The sequence below is a fragment of the Rattus norvegicus genome, chromosome X, assembly GCF_021556685.1.
Source record: "Rattus norvegicus strain SHRSP/BbbUtx chromosome X, alternate assembly SHRSP_T2T, whole genome shotgun sequence".
NCBI classification, from domain to species: domain Eukaryota; kingdom Metazoa; phylum Chordata; class Mammalia; order Rodentia; family Muridae; genus Rattus; species Rattus norvegicus.
The window spans coordinates 7,971,900-7,991,894 of record NC_141554.1 but is presented as its reverse complement, the minus strand read 5'-3'; the positions used below and the strand labels follow the sequence as shown (position 1 = coordinate 7,991,894).

General features: G+C 40.3%; 1 protein-coding gene across 5 annotated transcripts; it reads left to right on the top strand.

Moving 5' to 3' along the window:
• Window positions 1-1,977: 1,977 nt before the first annotated feature.
• Window positions 1,978-19,707, top strand: Rgn (regucalcin). 5 transcript variants are annotated; one of them, XM_087599142.1, is made up of 7 exons: window positions 1,978-2,206; window positions 4,900-5,078; window positions 7,014-7,196; window positions 15,364-15,579; window positions 17,443-17,574; window positions 18,036-18,190; window positions 19,055-19,707. In XM_087599142.1, the coding sequence occupies exons 1-7, from the start codon at window positions 2,190-2,192 to the stop codon at window positions 19,103-19,105; spliced, it is 933 nt and encodes a 310-aa protein (XP_087455268.1). In that variant the 5' UTR covers window positions 1,978-2,189; the 3' UTR covers window positions 19,106-19,707.
• The last annotated feature ends 288 nt before the right edge of the window (window positions 19,708-19,995 follow it).

Below are 19,995 nucleotides of genomic sequence, written 5' to 3'. Positions count from 1 at the left end.
TATCCCAGCACTGAGGAGGCATAAACAATCAGATCTCTGTGTTAAGACCAGCCCACTCTACATAGCGAGCTCCAGCACTACATAATAAAACACTGCCTAAAAAAAAGAGGAAGGGGGGAAGGCAGGAAGAAAGCCAAAATAAGCCAGGCAAAGTTGTTGAACACCTTTAATCCCACCACTTGAGAAGCAGAGACAGGTGAATCTCAGGGTTCAAGGCCAGTCTGGTCTACAGAGTGAGTTCCAGGACTGCTAAGGCTACACAGAGAAACCCTGCCTCTAAAAACAAAATGAAACAAAAGGTCAAAATAAAAAAAATCAAATTGGTTCTCCCTTAAAAACATATAACAGGGACTGGAGAGATGACTCAATGGTTAAGAGCACTGACTGCTCTTCCAATGGTCCTGAGTTCAAATCCCAGCAATCACATGGTGGCTCTTATAATGAGATCTGATGCCCCCTTCTGGTGTGTCTGAAGACAGTTACAGTGTACTGATATATAACAAATAAATAAATCTTTTAAATAACATAAAACAGTAACCACTTTAACCACCTCTATGTTACAGAAAATAAAGGTGACAAACACCACCCCCAGACCTGTAAGACTGTCTAGTAAGTCCTTTTGGCAGCAGATCCAGAGAGTTGAGATGGAATCCCCAAAAGGATGACAGAAATCTAGGAGAGAAATAGTGGGGCCTGAATGAATTAAAGCAGTGGCAAAACCATCAGAAGGCCATTAAAGGGAGACTTCTCATTTTTTTTCCCCTGGGGATAACATTAAATGACAGGTAAGACCTGCTGGCTTGGAACTCCTCATACAAACCAGGCTGTCCTTGAATTTTCAGTGATCTGCTTCCACCTCTGGAGTACTGGGATTATATGCAAGCAGTGCTATCCCTACCTCTCTCCCCTGCATTGATTTTTAAGGGGAAAAAGATGTACGGTTGGAGAAATTGCTCAGCAGTTAAGAATACTTGCTAATCTTGCAGAGTATATGTGTTCTGTTCCCAGCACACACATTTTTGGCTCACAATCATCTGCAACTCCAGTTCCAGGGGATCCAGCACCATCTTCTCTGGCTTTCACAGCACCAGGCTGTTGTAGGGATATTTGATCACATTGTGAACCCCAAGATTGTGAACTGGAAAAACTTGTTATGGTGTGTCTCAGACTTAGCACACACCTTTTATCCAAGAGCTTTCTGCTTATTGTAAACACCCTTAGTACACACCCTAATCCCAATCAATGAAGGTAAAGTTGGTTTGTAGAGTGGAGCAACATGTTTGCAAATGATGTCTAATTAAGGGGCAGTCAGTGATGAATCAGAGAAAGATTTGACAAAATGAGATCTTCCCAACTCTCACAAGAAGAAAGAGGGAAGGTTCTTCAGGGGCAGTGTAGAGAGAGTAGGGGGCAATTTTACTGGGAAAGTTTTACAAAGACAGGGTGAAGACAGAACAAGCCAGAAAATGAGAAGGAGCCAGAAGGTTAGAACAGATTGGCAAAGTTAATATGAAACCAAGCAGAGCAATTCAGGAGAGGCCAAGAGAGAAGCCACATTGAATCAATTAGCATGGAAAGGAGTTTTAAGCCAGAACAGCTGAGTTGAACCAGCAGCCAGAGATCAGAAAGAGCTAGAAAGGATGAGCTTATTCAATCTCCAAGACTGAAAACATTTTAGGCCCAGATAATATTGTATGGAGGCTAGAAGTTGCCAGGTCTAGGCAGTTAGCAGACTGAGGCAGTAAACCTCAGAGATGACAATTACATCAGGTGAATAAAAGTTATATTTACACCAGGTATGCATTCATGCAGTGCACATACAAGCAAATCACTCACACACATTAAAATGAATAAATTTTTTAAAGAAAAAGAAAAAAATGGGGCAGAGGGATCCTCATTAAGGCTAGTCTTATCTACATAACTAGTTTAAAGCCATTGCATGCTACCTGAGACTGTCTCAAAAGAATAAAGAGAGGGGGTAGGGCTGAGTTTTGATTTGGGTTGATGCACGTCTATAATTCCAGATGATGAAAGAAGTACTGTAAATTCGAGGCCAGCACGGACTGCATAATGAAACTGGCAAGAAATAAGGCGCTAGAGGAATGAGTCAGTGGTAGAGCACCTGGAGGTGATTGGCTCTGAGTTTCACCTAGCACTATGGGAAAGAGAATGCCTCAAGTACCTTTGAGATGTCCAGACACACCAGGTGAGCACTGTACTTCTGAGTGTAGCTATGCTTGGCATATGTTGTTTAGGATAGCTTATTCCATGTGATTTTTAAACCAAATCAAATAGAGGCATTTTTTCCCCTTCCAAAAGTATTTTGCAAGCGTTGGCCTGCTGCCACCAAGGTCTTCCCAGCTAGGGAGAGGAAGGCTTTGTTTAACCGCTTTGTTCTTTCTTTTTTAACCTATTTGTGTTTAACCAGATCCCTGTCCCAATCCCTTAGACATTTTAACAACTTCTTTCTGTTTGTTGAACTAAGGGATTAACTTTAGATAGCTGTCCAAACTCCAAAGCTTACATTTGCTTTACTCCTGCAGCTTCTCTTGTCTGCCCCGGGTGGATTTAGCTGGGTACTTCCAGTTGCCAGTTATGGGAAAAGAAGGGACAGCATGGGCACCAGAAGGAAGTGAACCCTTAGGGTCGCTGGTCTCTGCCAGTCCCCGGCCTGCAGGCTGCGGCTATCAATCTGCCTAGCCTCTGTGTCCCTGGGGAGTTTTTTTTCCCTTCCCAAGGTTCTCTGCGTGGCCTTTGAGTCGCCTGCGCTGTTACTAGCTAGCCCTGTGAATAACCGGGACAGCACAGCCTTGGTAGAGAAGACAAAGAAGCTAGGTTACCGGGCGACTGGGAAGCTAGATTCGTTCACTCCGTCTCTTAATCCAGTGCTGAAACTGCTCTGTGAGTAGCCTGAGAGCCCCGTGGCAGGAGTTAGGCGGTGGCGGTTAGCTTCCCAGAATTCTGCCACTGCTGTCACTGTCCCCTGCCCCGGGAGGCCACAGCAGAGGCTGCAGCAGTGCTACCAGCTTGCGTGAAGAATCCTCTTTGGCACAGGTAGTTCACGTGCAGCGCGGACCCCTGATTATTAGTCCTCTATTACCACCTTCCCCACCCCCCACCCCTGCTCAAGCCACCAGTTTGCAGCCAGAATTCCTGGAAGAATGGGTTCTTTGGCAGCACTGCCCCCAGCCCTTCACACACATTGCTTGCAGAACAGACAAACTGTAGGGTTATTGCAAAAGTCAAATGTCTGATCTTGGGGCTTATCTAAGATTGATAGCATGAAAGCCCTTTGGAGCCTGGGCCAATTTTTAACAGCCAATGAAAATGGTAAATGCTACAGCGCTGGTAGTTAATACTTTGAAACAGTTCTGAGCTGTGTTCCCAAAAACATGCAGTTTATTCAAGGAAACATTAAACCACAACTTGTTTTCCTCCCCCTCCTCCTTGGCTTCATTTGCCACCCATGCGTGAGACTGCTTAGTTCAAAGCAGTAAGCCGCCTTGGGAGAAGCGTGAAGGTTCTGGCAATTTCCATTAGCCTACTGGAGTAGGCTTGCAGAGCAACGCTTCCTATCCCTTCAAGGGAGAATTCCTGACTGATCTTTTTTTCCTGATAGTTTTTTTCTTTTCTTTTCTTTTCTTTTCTTTTCTTTTCTTTTCTCTTCTCTTCTCTTCTCTTCTCTTCTCTTCTCTTCTCTCCTCTTCTTCCTTCTCCCAGTTCACTGGTCTTTGGCCTAAAGTCCAAGCATAGAATGTTCTTTGCCTGTGGGATTCAAGGCTCCCTGCCAAACTGGCCTCATGCAAGGAAGCAAGATACAGCTAAGGGGGCTGAGTTCATCCACTGCAGTGGAGCTGGAAGTGGAGCTCTGTAGACGAATACATTCAAGGTCTTAGTTCTATCCCAGCACTACCAGTTTAAAAAAATACGTATACATCCCAGGGAAATTGCCCTTCACACCTGCCATTGTCCGAATTGAAAATTAACATAGGTTGGGATTGGGGGCAGAGACAGGACTAGATCTTAATTCCAGGGCCTAGCACAGGTTAGGAAACTGTTCAACCTCAGCCATATACCAAGCCTCTGGCTGTTAACTTAATTCAGTCTATTATCACTGATGAACACATTTCTAAAACTGGCTGCCTCCCCCCACCCCCAAGGAGATCAATGAATAAGGGAGAGGTGGCAGCATAAAAGGGTAACCTGCAGACACCCAGAGGGGCCACCAATGAGGAAGCTCCCCGCCCCTTGGAGGTCAGGGTGCTGGCATAAAAAGCACTCTCTGACTAGCAGGCTTGCCAGGAGTCATTACAACCCAGGTGTGGATGCTGGAGTGTTTCCTTTGTCTTCTATTTTAAAGATATCTTGAAAAAAACCTGTCACTGGTAAGTTGACTGAAGATGTCTCATGTCATGTCTTTTTTTTTTTCATGGCATGTCTTATCAGCTCTTTCTTCCCCCTACAAACCACCTCCTGTCTTGCTGCACTCCTTGTTCCAATTGTAGGTTGGGGAAATACACCCACCTGTCTATTCTGATCCAATAAATACTGGCATACCTCAGGAAGGATTCAGTTTGTTCCCAGATTGCTGTGGTAAAATTAATCTTATAATTAAACAAAAAACATTTTGTCTTCTCAGTGCATATAAAAGTTAGAATTTACAGTGTACAGAAATGCTACTGCGTATACCTTAACTTAAAAAAAATACTTTATCGCTCAAAGTTCTAAATACTACCTAAGATGTTGGAAACGTGGTGTGCACCATTCAATGCAGGGTTGCTGTTAACCTGTGATTTGTGAAAACTATACTTGCATAGTGCTACACCTCAAGGTGTGCCTGCCATCTGTACTAAATTTGTTCCATGTAATTGCCTTACATTTGTTCTCTGTTTCTCTCAGTCCTTTTCCTGCGACCATGTCTTCCATCAAGATTGAATGTGTTTTAAGGGAGAACTACAGGTGTGGGGAGTCCCCTGTGTGGGAGGAGGCATCAAAGTGTCTGCTGTTTGTAGACATCCCTTCAAAGACTGTCTGCCGATGGGATTCGATCAGCAATCGAGTGCAGCGAGTTGGTGTAGGTCAGTATGAAAGCTGAGCTCCTTTCCTTGCAGGGAGCCATCTTTTCCCAGTGCAGGGGGTAATGTCACCCTGTTTGTCATTGCCCTGGATCCTTTTCATTAAAGCCCGACTGAAAACACTTTGAAACCCTTTCAGTAGTCATGTTGGCTATGTCTGTGATTCCATGTTTGATTCACTTGAACCCACAGAACCCACACTGGAAATGCTGGATCTTCGATGCTTTTCTCATCCTCTTGTATGGGTCACAGTGTTCTTAGCTTTCTTTGTTTTGGTTTGTGATGCTAGGCCTCAGGCAAGCTCATGCTCATTGTGCCACATTATTGTTTTGATGCTTAGGTATCATAATGTCTCTTTCCTGATCGACTTCAGAAAATAGCATCCAGAGCCTAAGACTCCATTAGTGGCATAGCAAAAGCCATCTACCCTGGTTAAACCAAAAGCACCATTTAAAAAAACAAAAACAAAACCCAACAACAGATGTAAGATGCATCTATCACTCACTTCTTTGTGAAAGAGTTCTTAGGCTTCAAAAGCATCAACCAGGACTGTGTTCACTGCACAACCGTAGGATTCCTGACAGGACTCCCAAGAGAGCTTTTGTGGTTTAAGATAAGTTTCTAGGGCTTTTTTATGACTCAAAGCAATAGGCTGGGTGTGATTATCAGTAGACAAACAAGTTTCTGGTTTTATTATTGGATTCATGGGAAGAGATTCCAGGATTTTCCCAAAATTACAAGAACTTCTGGTTTCTGGTATATTCCCATGAATCCAACTGAGACCTTAAAAGCTTGTTTTCCCCTGGTGTTGGAGATTGAATCCAGAGGCTTGTACATACCATGAACTCCATTCCCAGACTAAACGTAGCTTTTACAAAAACGATTTTGTCTGTGTGTGGGGTACTGGTGCCATGGCACATATATTGAGGTCAGAAGACAACTAGCAGGAGTTCACTCTTTCCACCATGTGTGGAAGTCAGAGGACAACTTTTAGGAGTCTTTCTTTCTACTCTGAGTTTTGGGGTTTAACTCAGGCTGGTGATGTTTCTTTATAAGGCAAGTGCTCGCTATATAGCTACTAAGGTTGATGTGGAACTCACAGATTCTTGCTTCCACTTCTCAAATGCTACTAGAAGCAGCATCTAATTTACCTATCAATGTGTTTATAGCTACAAGGAAAATGTTTATGCCTCTGCCTTCCTTGGTTCCTCATTCCCAGCATTCACAACATTCCTAACCCTAATCTGCAAAGTTTCCCAGTCATAAAAAGGGTTTCTGTGTTAGCACAAGTTCAGGAGGCTAAGCTATCAGGAGATATCTCAGGCCACAGTTAGGATCCTTGTTAAAAAGGTCCTTTATAGAGTCTTGCATATTCCCAGGGTTCCCAAAAGCTTGCTTCAACTTCTGAACAGAGCTTTGTGCTAAGAGTATTTAGCATTAATGAGGTGCTTAAAAAATGTTTCTAAACAAATTTAGATAAATGTATTTCCTATGACTACTTTCCATGGTAATCTCCTTCCACTTTAAAAGAATTTTTTTAAATACATGAAAGAGTATTAAAACCAGATAAACTAAACTTTTAAAAATATAGTAATATAATAAAGACATATAAAGATTATTTTTCATTGCAGTCCAGTTGCATTATTTTGACCATGCATACTTTCAAAACATATTTGAGAAATGAGAAACAATTTATAATTAACTATATTAAAAATAAGGGCCTTTTGAAAATGATATTAATTAGATAAGGCAGTGTACACCTATACTACTAGCACTCAGAAGGTGGAGGCAGAAGGCAAGAGAACCCTCGGCTACATGGTCAGACCCCTTCTTGGTACCACTAAAAATTACTGGATCCTTTCCTAAGAGATGTTACAAGACACAATGACTCTATGTTGCCGGGCCACCAGAGCTTACCTGTTAACTTTGCCTCTGCAGATGCCCCAGTCAGTTCAGTGGCACTTCGACAGTCAGGAGGCTATGTTGCCACCATTGGAACCAAGTTCTGTGCTTTGAACTGGGAAGATCAATCAGTATTTATCCTAGCCATGGTGGATGAAGATAAGAAAAACAATCGATTCAATGATGGGAAGGTGGATCCTGCTGGGAGATACTTTGCTGGTATGATTTCTTTCTTAGTTTTGCCTCTATTTGCTATCTTTGAATCAATCTCTCTCTCTCTCTCTCTCTCTCTCTCTCTCTCTCTCTTTCTCTCTCTCTCTCTCTCTCTCTGTGTGTGTGTGTGTGTGTGTGTGTGTGTGTGTGTGTGTTTCCTAAGAAAAATGGCTTTTTTTCTGAAATAGGATTTTACTATGTAAACTTGGCTAGTGTGGAACTTACTCTATAGATCTGGCTGGCCTTGAACTCATCTTGAAGTCCACCATGGCTGGTAAAAATGGTATATTCTTAGGTGAACACTAAGCAACTCACAGAAGTTTAGCATTGATCCAATAAGTTTATATGGGTTGGAGAGATGGCTCGGTGGTTAAGAGCACCGACTGCTCTTCCAGAGGTCCTGAGTTCAATTCCCAACAACCACATGGTAGTTCATGACCATCTGTAATGAGATCTGAGGCCCTCTTTTGGTGTATCTGAAGACAGCGACAGTGTACTCATATATATGATAAATAAATAAATTTTTAAAAAAGTAAAAAAAAATAAGTTTATATTCCTGTTGTATCAACTGACCAAATTATATCCTTTCTGGAAGTTTCTTCTCCAGTGAGGAATCCATTCTGGAATGACATACTACACTTGTCTTTTCATCCTCTTAATACAGAAGATTTCCTTGACCTTCCACCTCTCTTTTATGATGTTGCAATTTTTTGAAGAATATGGTCCCACCTACTCTCTTTAGTAGTAGGACATTCTTCATTTTGTAGATGTGTGACGTTTCCTTGTGATTAGCTTGATGTCAGACATTCCTGGCTGGAATACTGTGGAGGTGATGTCCTATCCTTCCCAGGGCATTCAGTTTGGAGGTACATACTCTCCCTCCATCTTTCATTGGTGATGCTGAGGTCCTATTGCATTCCTCCACTGCATAGTAACTGCTGTTCTGTTTTGTTGCTTTAAGAAAAAGTTTCACTATGAGACCCAGGATGCCCTTAAATTTGCTATGTAGTCAAGGCTTACATCAAACTTGCAATCCCCCTGCCTCCCAGCTCCCAAATGCTAAGCTTATAGACACACATCAATCACCACATCTTACTATATATAATTTTAAAAGAGTTTTAGCTACTTTAAAATTTCACACTTATTTCTCATTTACTTCCCATTACAGCTACCCTGGAAATTAGCCAAAGTTGGCTCACTATCTCCATTTTTACCTTCCTACATTGACTTCTCATGTTGTTGGCTAATGCCACTCTTCCTGTGGTGACTCACTAGCACCACGAAAGGAAGGTAAGATCTGAGATTGGTCCCAATCTTTTTGGACTATGTAAAACCATAAATATCACCCAGTGTAGGTTGAAAGAATAAAGATGGGAACCCATTGAGAGTTCCTTTTCCAATATTTTTTGACAGATAGAGTTATAAAGCTGATCCTGAGGCCACACACCTTTTACCTAAGCACTTGAGAAACTGAGACAGGAATGTTGCAAGTTCAGGGCCAGCCTGAGCAATAAAGGAGCAAGAAAGAGGAAGGATAGCCCTTTTTATGTCCTTCCATCTCTTCCTGAGGTAGCTAGCCAACCATCTTGAAAAACTGCTAAGTGACCCATCCTCCCCAGGAGGACCTACCCTGTCTTCTTTCCACTCAAGTTTGCTTCTCCTATTTGTAATCTATTTTCCTCTTTCAAATGAAGTATGAAATAGTTTTCTGGTTTCCTCATTCTAATCAGAGTCTGCTCTAGCTTCTGAGATCATAAAACATCCAAGTCTATCTCCATGAATACTGAAAAGAATAATAACTTCAGTGAATGGAGCACTCGAGAAGGAGGCATAGTCTGCTGTTGTTGGGCAAACATTCTGTAAGCATTAGTAACACTCAGCTTTCAGTTGTCTATGCCTTTGCCAACATCCTATCTATTTCTGTCTTCCAGTGAGAGAAGGATATTGATTGTTCCCAATGTAATTCAATATTTTTCGACCTTTTTTCATTTATGACAAATTTTGCTTTGTGTATTATAGAGCTCTACTAGTAAACATACACATTTACAATTACTATGTATTGTTACTGACTTGGCCACTTTGAATCTGTAAGTCCCCTCTTTGTCATATATAACGTTCCATTTGTCATTCATTGTTTTCGAGCATCTTTATTTGTTTTTCAGCAATTTGATCACAGTGTGTTAAGTGTGGGTTTCTTTCTGTTTGTTGTGTTTTAGATTTCCTCAGCTTCTTAAATATACTGAAAAATTTTATACTTTTCTCCAATCTGAGGATTTTGAGCCACATAATTTTGGAAAAACTTTGTCCCTGCACTCTTTTTCTCTAGAAATGCAATGAGGTGTTAGCTCTATTTGCTGTCCCATGGGTATAGGCTCTGTTCCAATTTATTCCAAAGGGTTTTCCTTCTGTTTTTAACTTTGCCTAATTTCTATTGATCTAACACTGGCTACTCTAGTGCTTTGTTCTTGCCAAAGTTTTGTGGCTAGCCCAGTGCACTCTCTATTATTGTTTGGTTATTCTTCTCATCTTTTCCAAGGTTGGTAGTGTTTTCTATATGGAGTTTCATTTCATGACTGTAACTTTTTTCTAAAATTTGCATTAGTACTTACCAAAACCTTCCAACATCTGTGCTATACAAATTTCAGAATCTGTTGATTTCCTACACTGATAGAATCCTCCATGGTTCTCCGTGCTGCTGAGTTTATTAGTCATCATTCCATCACCCATCACGATAATGAGATAAATGAGACAATTAACTTATGATGGGAAAAAAGGTTGTTCTTATATGTTTTTAAAGGTTCCAGTCCATGAGCAAATAATCCTATTGCTTTGGGCCTCTGGTAAGGCACAACACATTGTGTTAAGAATATGTGGTAGACCCAAACTCATGGGACACAATGGAAGCTGTGCTAAGAGGAAAATTCATAGCTCTGAGTGCTTGCAGAAAGAAACAGGAGAGAGCATCCACTAACAGCTTGACAGCACACCTAAAAGCTCTAGAACAAAAGGAAGCAAATGCACCCAGAAGGAGTAGAAGGCAGGAAATAATCAAACTCAGAGCTTAAATCAACCAAGTAGAAACGAAAAAAAAATATACAAAGAATCAACAAAACCAGGAGCTAGTTCTTTGAGAGAATCAACAAGATAGATAAACCCTTAGCCAGACTAACGAGAGGGCACAGAGAGTGTGTCCAAATTAACAAAAGCAGAAATGAAAAGGGAGACATAACTACAGAATCAGAGGAAATTTAAAAAATCATCAGATCCTACTACAAAAGCCTATGTTCAACAAATCTGGAAAATATGCATGAAATGGACAATTTTCTAGACAAATACCAGGTACCGAAGTCAAATCAGGATCAGATAAGCCATCTAAACAATCCCATAACTCTTAAAGAAATAGAAGCAGTCATTAAAGGTCTCCCAACCAAAAAGAGCCCAGGACCAGAAGGGTTCAGTGCAGAAATCTATCAGACCTTCATAGAAGACCTAATACTATCCAAAAATATGCCACAAAATTGAAAGAGATGGAGCCCTACCAATTCCTTCTAGAAGCCACAATTACTCTTATACCTAAACCACACAAAGACCCAACAAAGAAAGAGAACTTCAGACCAATTTCCCTTAAAAATATTGACACAAAAATATTCAATTAACTTCTCACAAACCGAATCCAAGAGCACATCAAAACAATCATTCACCATGAACAAGTAGGTTTCATCCGAGGGATGCAGGCATCGTTCAATATATGGAAATCGATCAATGTAATTCACTATGTAAACAAACTGAAAGAACAAAACCACATGATCTTCTCATTAGATACTGAAAAAGCATTTGACAAAATTCAACATCCCTTCATGTCTTAGAACAATCAGGAATTCAAGGCCCATACCTAAACATAGTAAAAGCCATATACAGCAAACCAGTTGCTAACATTAAACTAAATGGAGAGAAACTTGAAGCAATCCCACTAAAATCAGGGACTAGACAAGGCTGCCCACTCTCTCCCTACTTATTTAATATAGTTCTTGAAGTTCTAGCCAGAGCAATCAGACAACAAAAGGAGATCAAAGGGATACAGATTGGAAAAGAAGAAGTCAAAATATCACTATTTGCAGATGATATGATAGTATATTTAAGTGATCCCAAAAGTTCCACCAGAGAACTACTAAAGCTGATAAACAACTTCAGCAAAGTGGCTGGGTATAAAATTAACTCAAATAAATCAGTTGCCTTCCTCTACACAAAAGAGAAACAAGCCGAGAAAGAAATTAGGGAAATGACACCTTTCACAATAGTCCCAAATAATTTAAAAAAAAAAAACTCAGAGTGACTCTAACCAAGCAAGTGAAAGATCTGTATGACAAGAACTTCAAGTTTCTGAAGAAAGGAATTGAAGAAGACCTCAGAAGATGGAAAGATCTCCCGTGCTTCTGGATTGGCAGGATTAATATAGTAAAAATGGCCATTTTGGGGGTTGGGGATTTAGCTCAGTGGTAGAGCACTTGCCTAGCAAGCACAAGGCCCTGGGTTCGGTCCTCAGCTCCGGAAAAAAAAAATGGCCATTTTGCCAAAAGCAACCTAGAGATTCAGTGCAATCCCCATCAAAATTCCAACTCAATTCTTCATAGAGTTAGAGCAATTTGCAAATTCATCTGGAATAATAAAAAACCCAGGATAGTGAAAACTATCCTCAAAAATAAAAGAACTTCTGGGGTAATCACCATCCCTGACCTCAAGCTGTACTACAAAGCAATAGAGATTTAAAAAAAAACTGTACAGTATTGGTAGAGAGGCAGGCAAGTAGATCAATGGAATAGAATTGAAGACCCAGAAATGAACCCACACACCTATGGTCACTCGATCTTTAACAAAAAAGCCAAAACACCCAGTGGAAAAAAGATAGCATTTTCAACAAATGGTAGTCAGCATGTAGTAGAATACAAATCAATCCATTCTTATGGTCCTGTACAAAGCTCAAGTCCAAATGGATCAAGGACCTCCACGTAAAACCAGATACACTCAAACTATTAGAAGAAAAAGTGGGGAAGAGCCTCGAACACATGGGCACTGGGGAACATTTCCTGAACAGAACACCACTGGCTTATGCTCTAAGATCAAGAATCGACAAATGGGACCTCATAAAACTGCAAAGCTTCTGTAAGGTAAGGGACACTGTGGTTAGGACAAAATGACAACCTACAGATTGGGAGAATATCTTTACCAATCTTACATCCGATAGAGGCCTTATATCCAAAATATACAAAGAACTCAAGACATTAGACTCCAGAAAATCAAATAACCCTACTCAAAATGGGGTACAGAGCTAAAGAAAGAATTTTCAACCGAGGAATAGCGAATGGCTGAGAAGCACCTAAAGAAATGTTCAACATCTTTAGTCATCAGGGAAACGCAAATCAAAGCAATCCTGAGATTTCACCTCACACCAGTGAGAATGACTAAGATCAAAAACTCGGGTAACAGCAAATGCTGGTGAGGATGTGGAGAAAGAGGAACACTCCTCCATTATTTGTGGGATTGCAGACTGGTAAAACCATTCTGGAAATCAGTGTGGAGGTTCCTCAGAAAAGTGGACATAGTATTACCTGAGGACCCAGCTATACCACTCCTGGGCATATACCAAAAAGATGCCCCAACATATACCAAAGACACATGCTCCACTATGTTCATAGCAGCCTTATTTATAATAGCCAGAAGCTGGAAAGAACCCAGATGCCCTCAACAGAGGAATGGATACAGAAAATGTGGTACATCTACACAATGGAATATTACTCAGCTATCAAAAACAACGACTTTATGAAATTTGTAGGCAAATGGTTGGAACTAGAAAATATCATCCTGAGTAAGGTAACTCAATCACAAAAAAAAATGGTATGTACTCAATGATAAGTGGATATTAGCCCCAAAGCTCAGATTACCCAAGAATCCTCATGAAGCTCAAGAAGAAGGACGACTAAAGTGTGGATGCTTCAGTCCTTCTTAGAAGAGGGAATAAAATATTCATAGGAGATATGGAGACCAAGTTTGGAGCAGAAACTAAAGGAATGGACATTCAGAGCCTGCCCCACCTCTGGATCCAGCCTATATACATATAGCCACCAAACCCAGACACTATTGCTGATACTAAGAAGTGTGTGCTGACAGGAGCCTGATATAGCTGTCTCCTGAGAGGCTCTGCCAGAACATGTCAAATACAGAGGCGGATGCTCACAGTTATTGAACTGAGAACAGGGTCCCTGTTGGAGGAGTTACAGAAAGGATTGAAGGAGTTGAAGAGGCTTGCAACCCCATAAGATCACCAATACCAACCAACCAGAATTCCCAGGGACTAAACCACCACCCAAAGAGTACACATGGACAGACCCATGGCTCCAGCTGCATATGTAGCAGAGGATGGCCTTGTTGAGCATCAGTGGGAGGGAAAACCCTTGGTCCTGCTAAGGCTTGATCCCCCAGTGTCAGGGAATATCAGGGCGGGGAGGCGGGAAGAGGTGGGGGTAACACCCTCATAGAAAAAGGGGCAAGCAGATGAGATAGGGGGTTTATTGATGGGAAACCAGGAAAGGAGATAACATTTGAAATGTAAATGAATAAAAAATATCCAATAAAAAAAGGAAAAAAAGAATGTATGGTAGAAACAGTATCAACTAATCAGACCCCTCAGAACTCCCAGAGACTAAGCCACCCACCAAAGAGCATATGTAGGGTGGTCCAAGACCCTTGGAACATATGTAACAGAGGACTGCCTTGTCTGGCCTCAGTTGGAGAGGGTGCACCTAATCTTGTAGTGACTTGATGCCTCAGGGTAGGGGATGCAGTGGGGGTCGAGGGGAATACCCTCTCAGAGGCAAAGAGGAGGGGGAATGAGATGAAGAACTGTGAGAGAGGAAACCAAGAGGGGAGTAACATCTGGAATGTAAATAAATAAAATTACTTACTAAATAAATAAATTATTTAATTATAATGAACTATATTTTATTAATTACACTAATTGATGAAGTTAGTTATAATAATAATTATTAAATAACTTAAATAAAGTAGAAGTAAATATAAAAATAAATGTAAGGAAAGAACAACAACAAAAGAATGTGCAATAGAGCAAACTGCACACCTTACAACCCAGCAAGCAAAGGATAACAGCACTGGCCAGTGTTCCACAATCCCTTTAAAGATCATTCCTCCAATGACCTGAAAACTTCAAACAGGCTCTTACCCCTAAAGAGTCACAACATCCCAGGGTACCAAGCCTTTAACACATGGACTTTTTACAATATTGAAAATCAAATTATAATACCAAATAATCCTAAATATGAATATTATGTTATGAGACCCTGAACATTGTTTAAATAATTTAGAACATGTTATAGTTATTTCAGGAAGCAGCATACATGTTTGGAGTAAGGCCAGTCATTCTAACCTGCCTTGTATTAGGTACAAGGAGGATCTGTCCCATATATATGCCTGTTAGCTAATTTGACAGGAAAGTTCTACCCATTAGCTCCATTCCCAAAATCTGATTACAATTTGATATATTTGATACAGGCTGAGGGTAAGCCTAGGAGTTCATAAGTGTCTTTTAAGGGGTTACATTTTTACATATAGAAGGCTGTCCTCAATCTCCTGATCTTTCTCCTTCAGCCTTCAGAGTGCTAGGAGTACAGATGGCCACCACACTTGGCTTATATTGTGCATTTTATTCAGGCTTTATACTTGTGCTTAGTTGGAAAATGAGGTTAGTACATGTTTCCTCCTTATTTGAAACCATATCTCTAAATTGCTAAAGTGTGTGTGTGTGTGTGTGTGTGTGTGTGTGTGTGTGTGTGTGTATGCTTGAGATGGGGTTGTTAATGTAGCCTAACTGGCCCTCAAAGTCACCGAGCTATTTCAAATTCACCACCCTGTCTCACAATCTGAAATATTGGTATCATAAATATGTGTCACCACACCAAGCCTTTGGGCAGATTTTCATTTGCATTAATAAGAATGACAGTTGCCATCTTTAAAAGACATCAAAGAGACTGCTTAAATTTGAGATTGTATAAAATTCCCTTGACTTAAATACTGAAAATGATCCTTCATAAGGAAGGATGGGGCTGCATGCATGGTGAGAATCTTCAGGGACTAAGCTTATGGATTTTTTTGTTTCCCGAAGGTACCATGGCTGAGGAAACGGCCCCAGCTGTTCTGGAGCGGCACCAAGGGTCCTTGTACTCCCTTTTTCCTGATCACAGTGTGAAGAAATACTTTGACCAAGTGGATATCTCCAATGGTTTGGATTGGTCCCTGGACCATAAAATCTTCTACTACATTGACAGCCTGTCCTACACTGTGGATGCCTTTGACTATGACCTGCCAACAGGACAGATTTGTATGAACATCTTTATTATTTTTCATAATAATATTTTTCTTATTTTTGTATCTCCTTAAGCCATGTGACAATGTCATTATTTGTAGAGTAGAGGACTTCCTGATATAATGATGATGGCACAGACTTCACTAAGCTGCCAGTGAAACTGTGGTCCTCAATACATCTCCAGTGTCTTATTTGAGACTAGGGCTGTATCTGCACTAGACAGTGCAGATAGGCCTTGACTTTTCCTCTCCATCACTAAAAAGGGCCTCCCTAGAGAATGAATCCTGCCTTATCAGACAGTGCCAAAAGGCACAAAATATGCAACAGAATGTGATAAAAGAGGGAAGACTGAAACTTTTGGTTCCTGAGTCTTATTTGATCTTTAGTTAACTAGAGGCAAGTATTCAGGGGCAAATGAACAACCTTTGAAATGGAAAAATAACAGAAAAGTGCTTCCAGGTTGGTTCAGTTCCATCAATGTTCTGTAAAATGAGCCATCACTGGAAACTTCGAGGAAAGAAATTATTTAGAAGAATTTAGAAAGGAGACCTTGAAACTGTTTGATGAAAAGTGTCAGACAGGAAGAGCAAAACCAATCATAAAAATGACTTGAAAAAAAATCACAGGATTTTATGTAGATTTAATCAAGGGCAAACAATTCCAGTCCAGATGCTTTGCTTTGAACTATGTAGTGCTCCTTTTTATGACTATTCTTACCCAATTTCCTTACACATGGCTTTAACATTTTTCCATTATACTTCAATCTGATTGCTGGAATGCCCTGAATTTTGTAGCTGGCTGCTCCTCTGCACTGTTTCCTGAGGAGCTGAGGATCAAACAATTTCTTTTCTTTTTTTTTTTTTTGGTTCTTTTTTTCAGAGCTGGGGACCGAACCCAGGGCCTTGCTCTTCCTAGGCAAGTGCTCTACCACTGAGCTAAATCCCCAACCAAACAATTTCTTTATATGTTCACTGAGATGCAATTCCAGCACTCCCTCCCTTTGGATGGTCATTGTTTGGATACTATGAATCATCTTCAAACACCCTGTGGATTTTAGAATGCCCTTCCTTTAAGAAGCAAGCTCTTTCAATACTTTTTCTTGATTTTTGTAGAAAGTAAGACAAAGAATATGTCTCCCAAGGTTTTTTGCATGCATTGTTCATATAGTACCATTTAGCTGCCTTATAGATGTTAGACTTGGTCAAAGTATGAGTTTGGGGAACTAAGTGATCTAATCCCAGACTGACAAATGTCTGAGATGGGTTTGCCAAGCCTTACTTGAGGTTGGCTTCAGAGAACTATCTATAGACTCTATGGTGGCTGATCCTTCAAGACTAATCCTAACACTGAAGCAGGAGGATTACTTTAAGAGTCTGAAGACAGGGGTTGGGGATTTAGCTCAGTGGTAGAGTGCTTGCCTAGCAAGTGCAAGGCCCTGGGTTCGGTTCTCAGCTCCGAAAAAAAGAAAAGAGTCTGAAGACAGCTTGGGCTACACAATGAATACTACAACCTTGGATGTAGTATCAGCTTTATTTGGCTTAGTAGTAGAGGAGTTGTCTAGCATACATAAGGTTCTGAATTCTATCCTCAGAACTGCAAAAAAGAAAGAAAGAAAGAAAGAAAGAAAGAAAGAAAGAAAGAAAGGAAGGAAGGAAGGAAGGAAGGAAGGAAGAAGAAAGAAGAAAGAAGAAAGAAGAAAAGGGAAAAGAAAGCATTTATATCTTTATAAAGACAAAAGGGAGTGAATCTATCCCAAATCATGTATTTAAAATCCTTTGCTAAGTGATCAGTATTTATAACCAGCTTGAGAACACACTGTTTGTCAGCATTGTGCGACCCACTGTTTGGTCATGTTTTGGTTTTGTTTTTCAACCATAGCCAACCGCAGAACTGTTTACAAGATGGAAAAAGATGAACAAATCCCAGATGGAATGTGCATTGATGTTGAGGGGAAGCTTTGGGTGGCCTGTTACAATGGAGGAAGAGTAATTCGCCTAGATCCTGAGACAGGTATGCTGGTAGCAAAATAGAATGTCGCACCCACTCCAGAAAAGACCAGTGCTAGACACCATTACTAATACTGTTAGAGCCATATTAATGGTCTTAACTGAATGATTTTGGAAATAAAAGCAAAAGCTACAACTCCAAATTTATAGTCAAAACGTCTTTTCCTGTGGAAACTCAATTCTCAGAAAAGGTACATTAAAAGTTAAATACATGGATAGGAGCCAGATAATATGGTAGCTTATAAACCTAAGTGTAAGGAAGGTAAAACTAAAGGGTGGTGAGTTTCGGGCAACCTGGGCGACATAGTGAATACTAAGCCATGTTGGGTTCAGCCTATATTGACTCCCTTCAAGGAACCTCCGCAGTCTCTTAGACCATCCCTGTCATCCATGAATGGTCCAGATGCATAGTATATGTTGGAAATTTCTAGAACTAAATATTTAATAATGTATTTGGTGACCTAGGGAAAAGACTGCAAACTGTGAAGTTGCCTGTTGATAAAACAACTTCATGCTGCTTTGGAGGGAAGGATTACTCTGAAATGTACGTGACATGTGCCAGGGATGGGATGAGCGCCGAAGGTCTTTTGAGGCAGCCTGATGCTGGTAACATTTTCAAGGTGAGATGGTCTTTTTTCCTGTGTGTGTGGAAGGGGTGCATTATGGCGGGTATTCTGTTAAAAATAATTGATTGGTGCTTTTGCAAACATCCCAAACCTATTTCCATTTATCATGATAAGCTAGTCACACTAGACTTAATTTTCAGTTTTTTCAAATATACATTATATAAAGTTCAAGATGGTGTGTCTTACCTATTTCCGGTATTTTAAAATATTTTCATGTTTCAATATTATTTGTAACATCATCTGATTGTATTGATGTCGTAAAGAGATGTGTAGGTTTTTAACAATTTTTGTGATAGAACAAACACTGATTTAAAAAAAACATACACATTACAAGTTTGAAAACACGTGTGGAAATACTGGCTTTGGTGATGGACCTCTGTAATCTCAGCCCTTGACAATCTGAAGCATAAAGATGGTGAGCTCAAAGCTATCTTGAGACATATAACACAGTACTTTCTTTCAAAAAAGAGTATAGGGCTGGAGAGATGGCTCAGTGGTTAAGAGCACTGACTGCTCTTCCAGAGGTCCTGAGTTCAATTCCCAGCAACCACATGGTGGCTCACAACCATCTGTAACGGGATCCAATGCCCTCTTCTGGTTTATCTGAAGACAGTAATAACAGTGTACTCATACCAATAAAATGAATAAATAAATCCTTTTTGAAAAATAGCAATACCTTTCTTGGCAGATGAGAAAATGATCTAAATAAGTTGTTCTCTATTAATGTGCATCCTTGCTCATTGGACCAGAATGTATGTGAATGACTGCTTGAACCATTCTGCTCCAATAAGCAAGCATGCACACTGATTTACTTAGTTATTTTATAATTTATCAGTTTCACTCCTTTTTTTTCAACAGATAACAGGTCTTGGGGTCAAAGGAATTGCTCCATATTCCTATGCAGGGTAAACTGCAGCTCTTCCTTGCTGTCAGAAGAAAAAGCTTTGAAGACAACTGGAGAATTAAGGGAGAGAAATCAATGAACTTTCAATCTTGTTTTTTTAATGAGGCAGTGATATTATAGCATGGTTAAACTGCTTTAATTTACACTTTTGATTGGGTGCTGGGGAATAAACCTAAAGCATGGCATATTAATGAAGAACATATGGTAACCATGAACTCCATCTCTGGATTCCTTTATTTACAATTTTTTAAAGGTTGAATATTCGCACCAGAGAATGACAAGTGGTTTTGACAACATACTCTAGGCCTTCTATTAAAAACAATCTGTAGAAAAGGAGCTCAACTATCAATCATCCTGATCAATTGCTCTGGGGCTTGAAATGAGACAATTTCCATTCTTTTTTTTGCATTCCATACTTGCTGTACATAAGGCTTCCAAAAAATCAACGCATAGAAACTTAGTTGTAATTTATAATGATTGTGTGACTTTTCATGTGTTATTTTACAAACTAAAATATTACCAGATGTTATTCAAACACTGGAGCACAAACTGTGGTTTTAACTGCCACCTAGTGGCTATACAAATAAATGCATCACATTACAAAGAATTTTCTTTCCATCCTTTTACTTTTACACTTAGTCTCTCTCCCTGCCTCCCTCTTTCCCTCCCTCTCCCCCTCTCTCCCTCTTCCTTCTTTCTTTGTGTGTGGTGTGTGTGTGTGTGTGTGTGTGTGTGTGTGTGTGTGTGTGTGTGTGTGTGTGTAAATCAATCAGAGAACAACTTATGGAACTCATGGGTTGAAGGAATTGAATTCAAGTGGCACCTTTATTGGCTAAGCCATTTTACTTGCTGCTGCTGCTACTTTCTCTTCCTCCTTCTCTTCCTTCACTTCTTT

Coding starts and splice junctions, on each gene's coding strand:
- Rgn (XM_087599142.1), top strand. Junction 15,580..17,442: donor CCTGCCAACAGGACAGATTT/GTATGAACATCT, acceptor TTTCAACCATAG/CCAACCGCAGAACTGTTTAC. Junction 18,191..19,054: donor ATGCTGGTAACATTTTCAAG/GTGAGATGGTCT, acceptor TTTTTTCAACAG/ATAACAGGTCTTGGGGTCAA.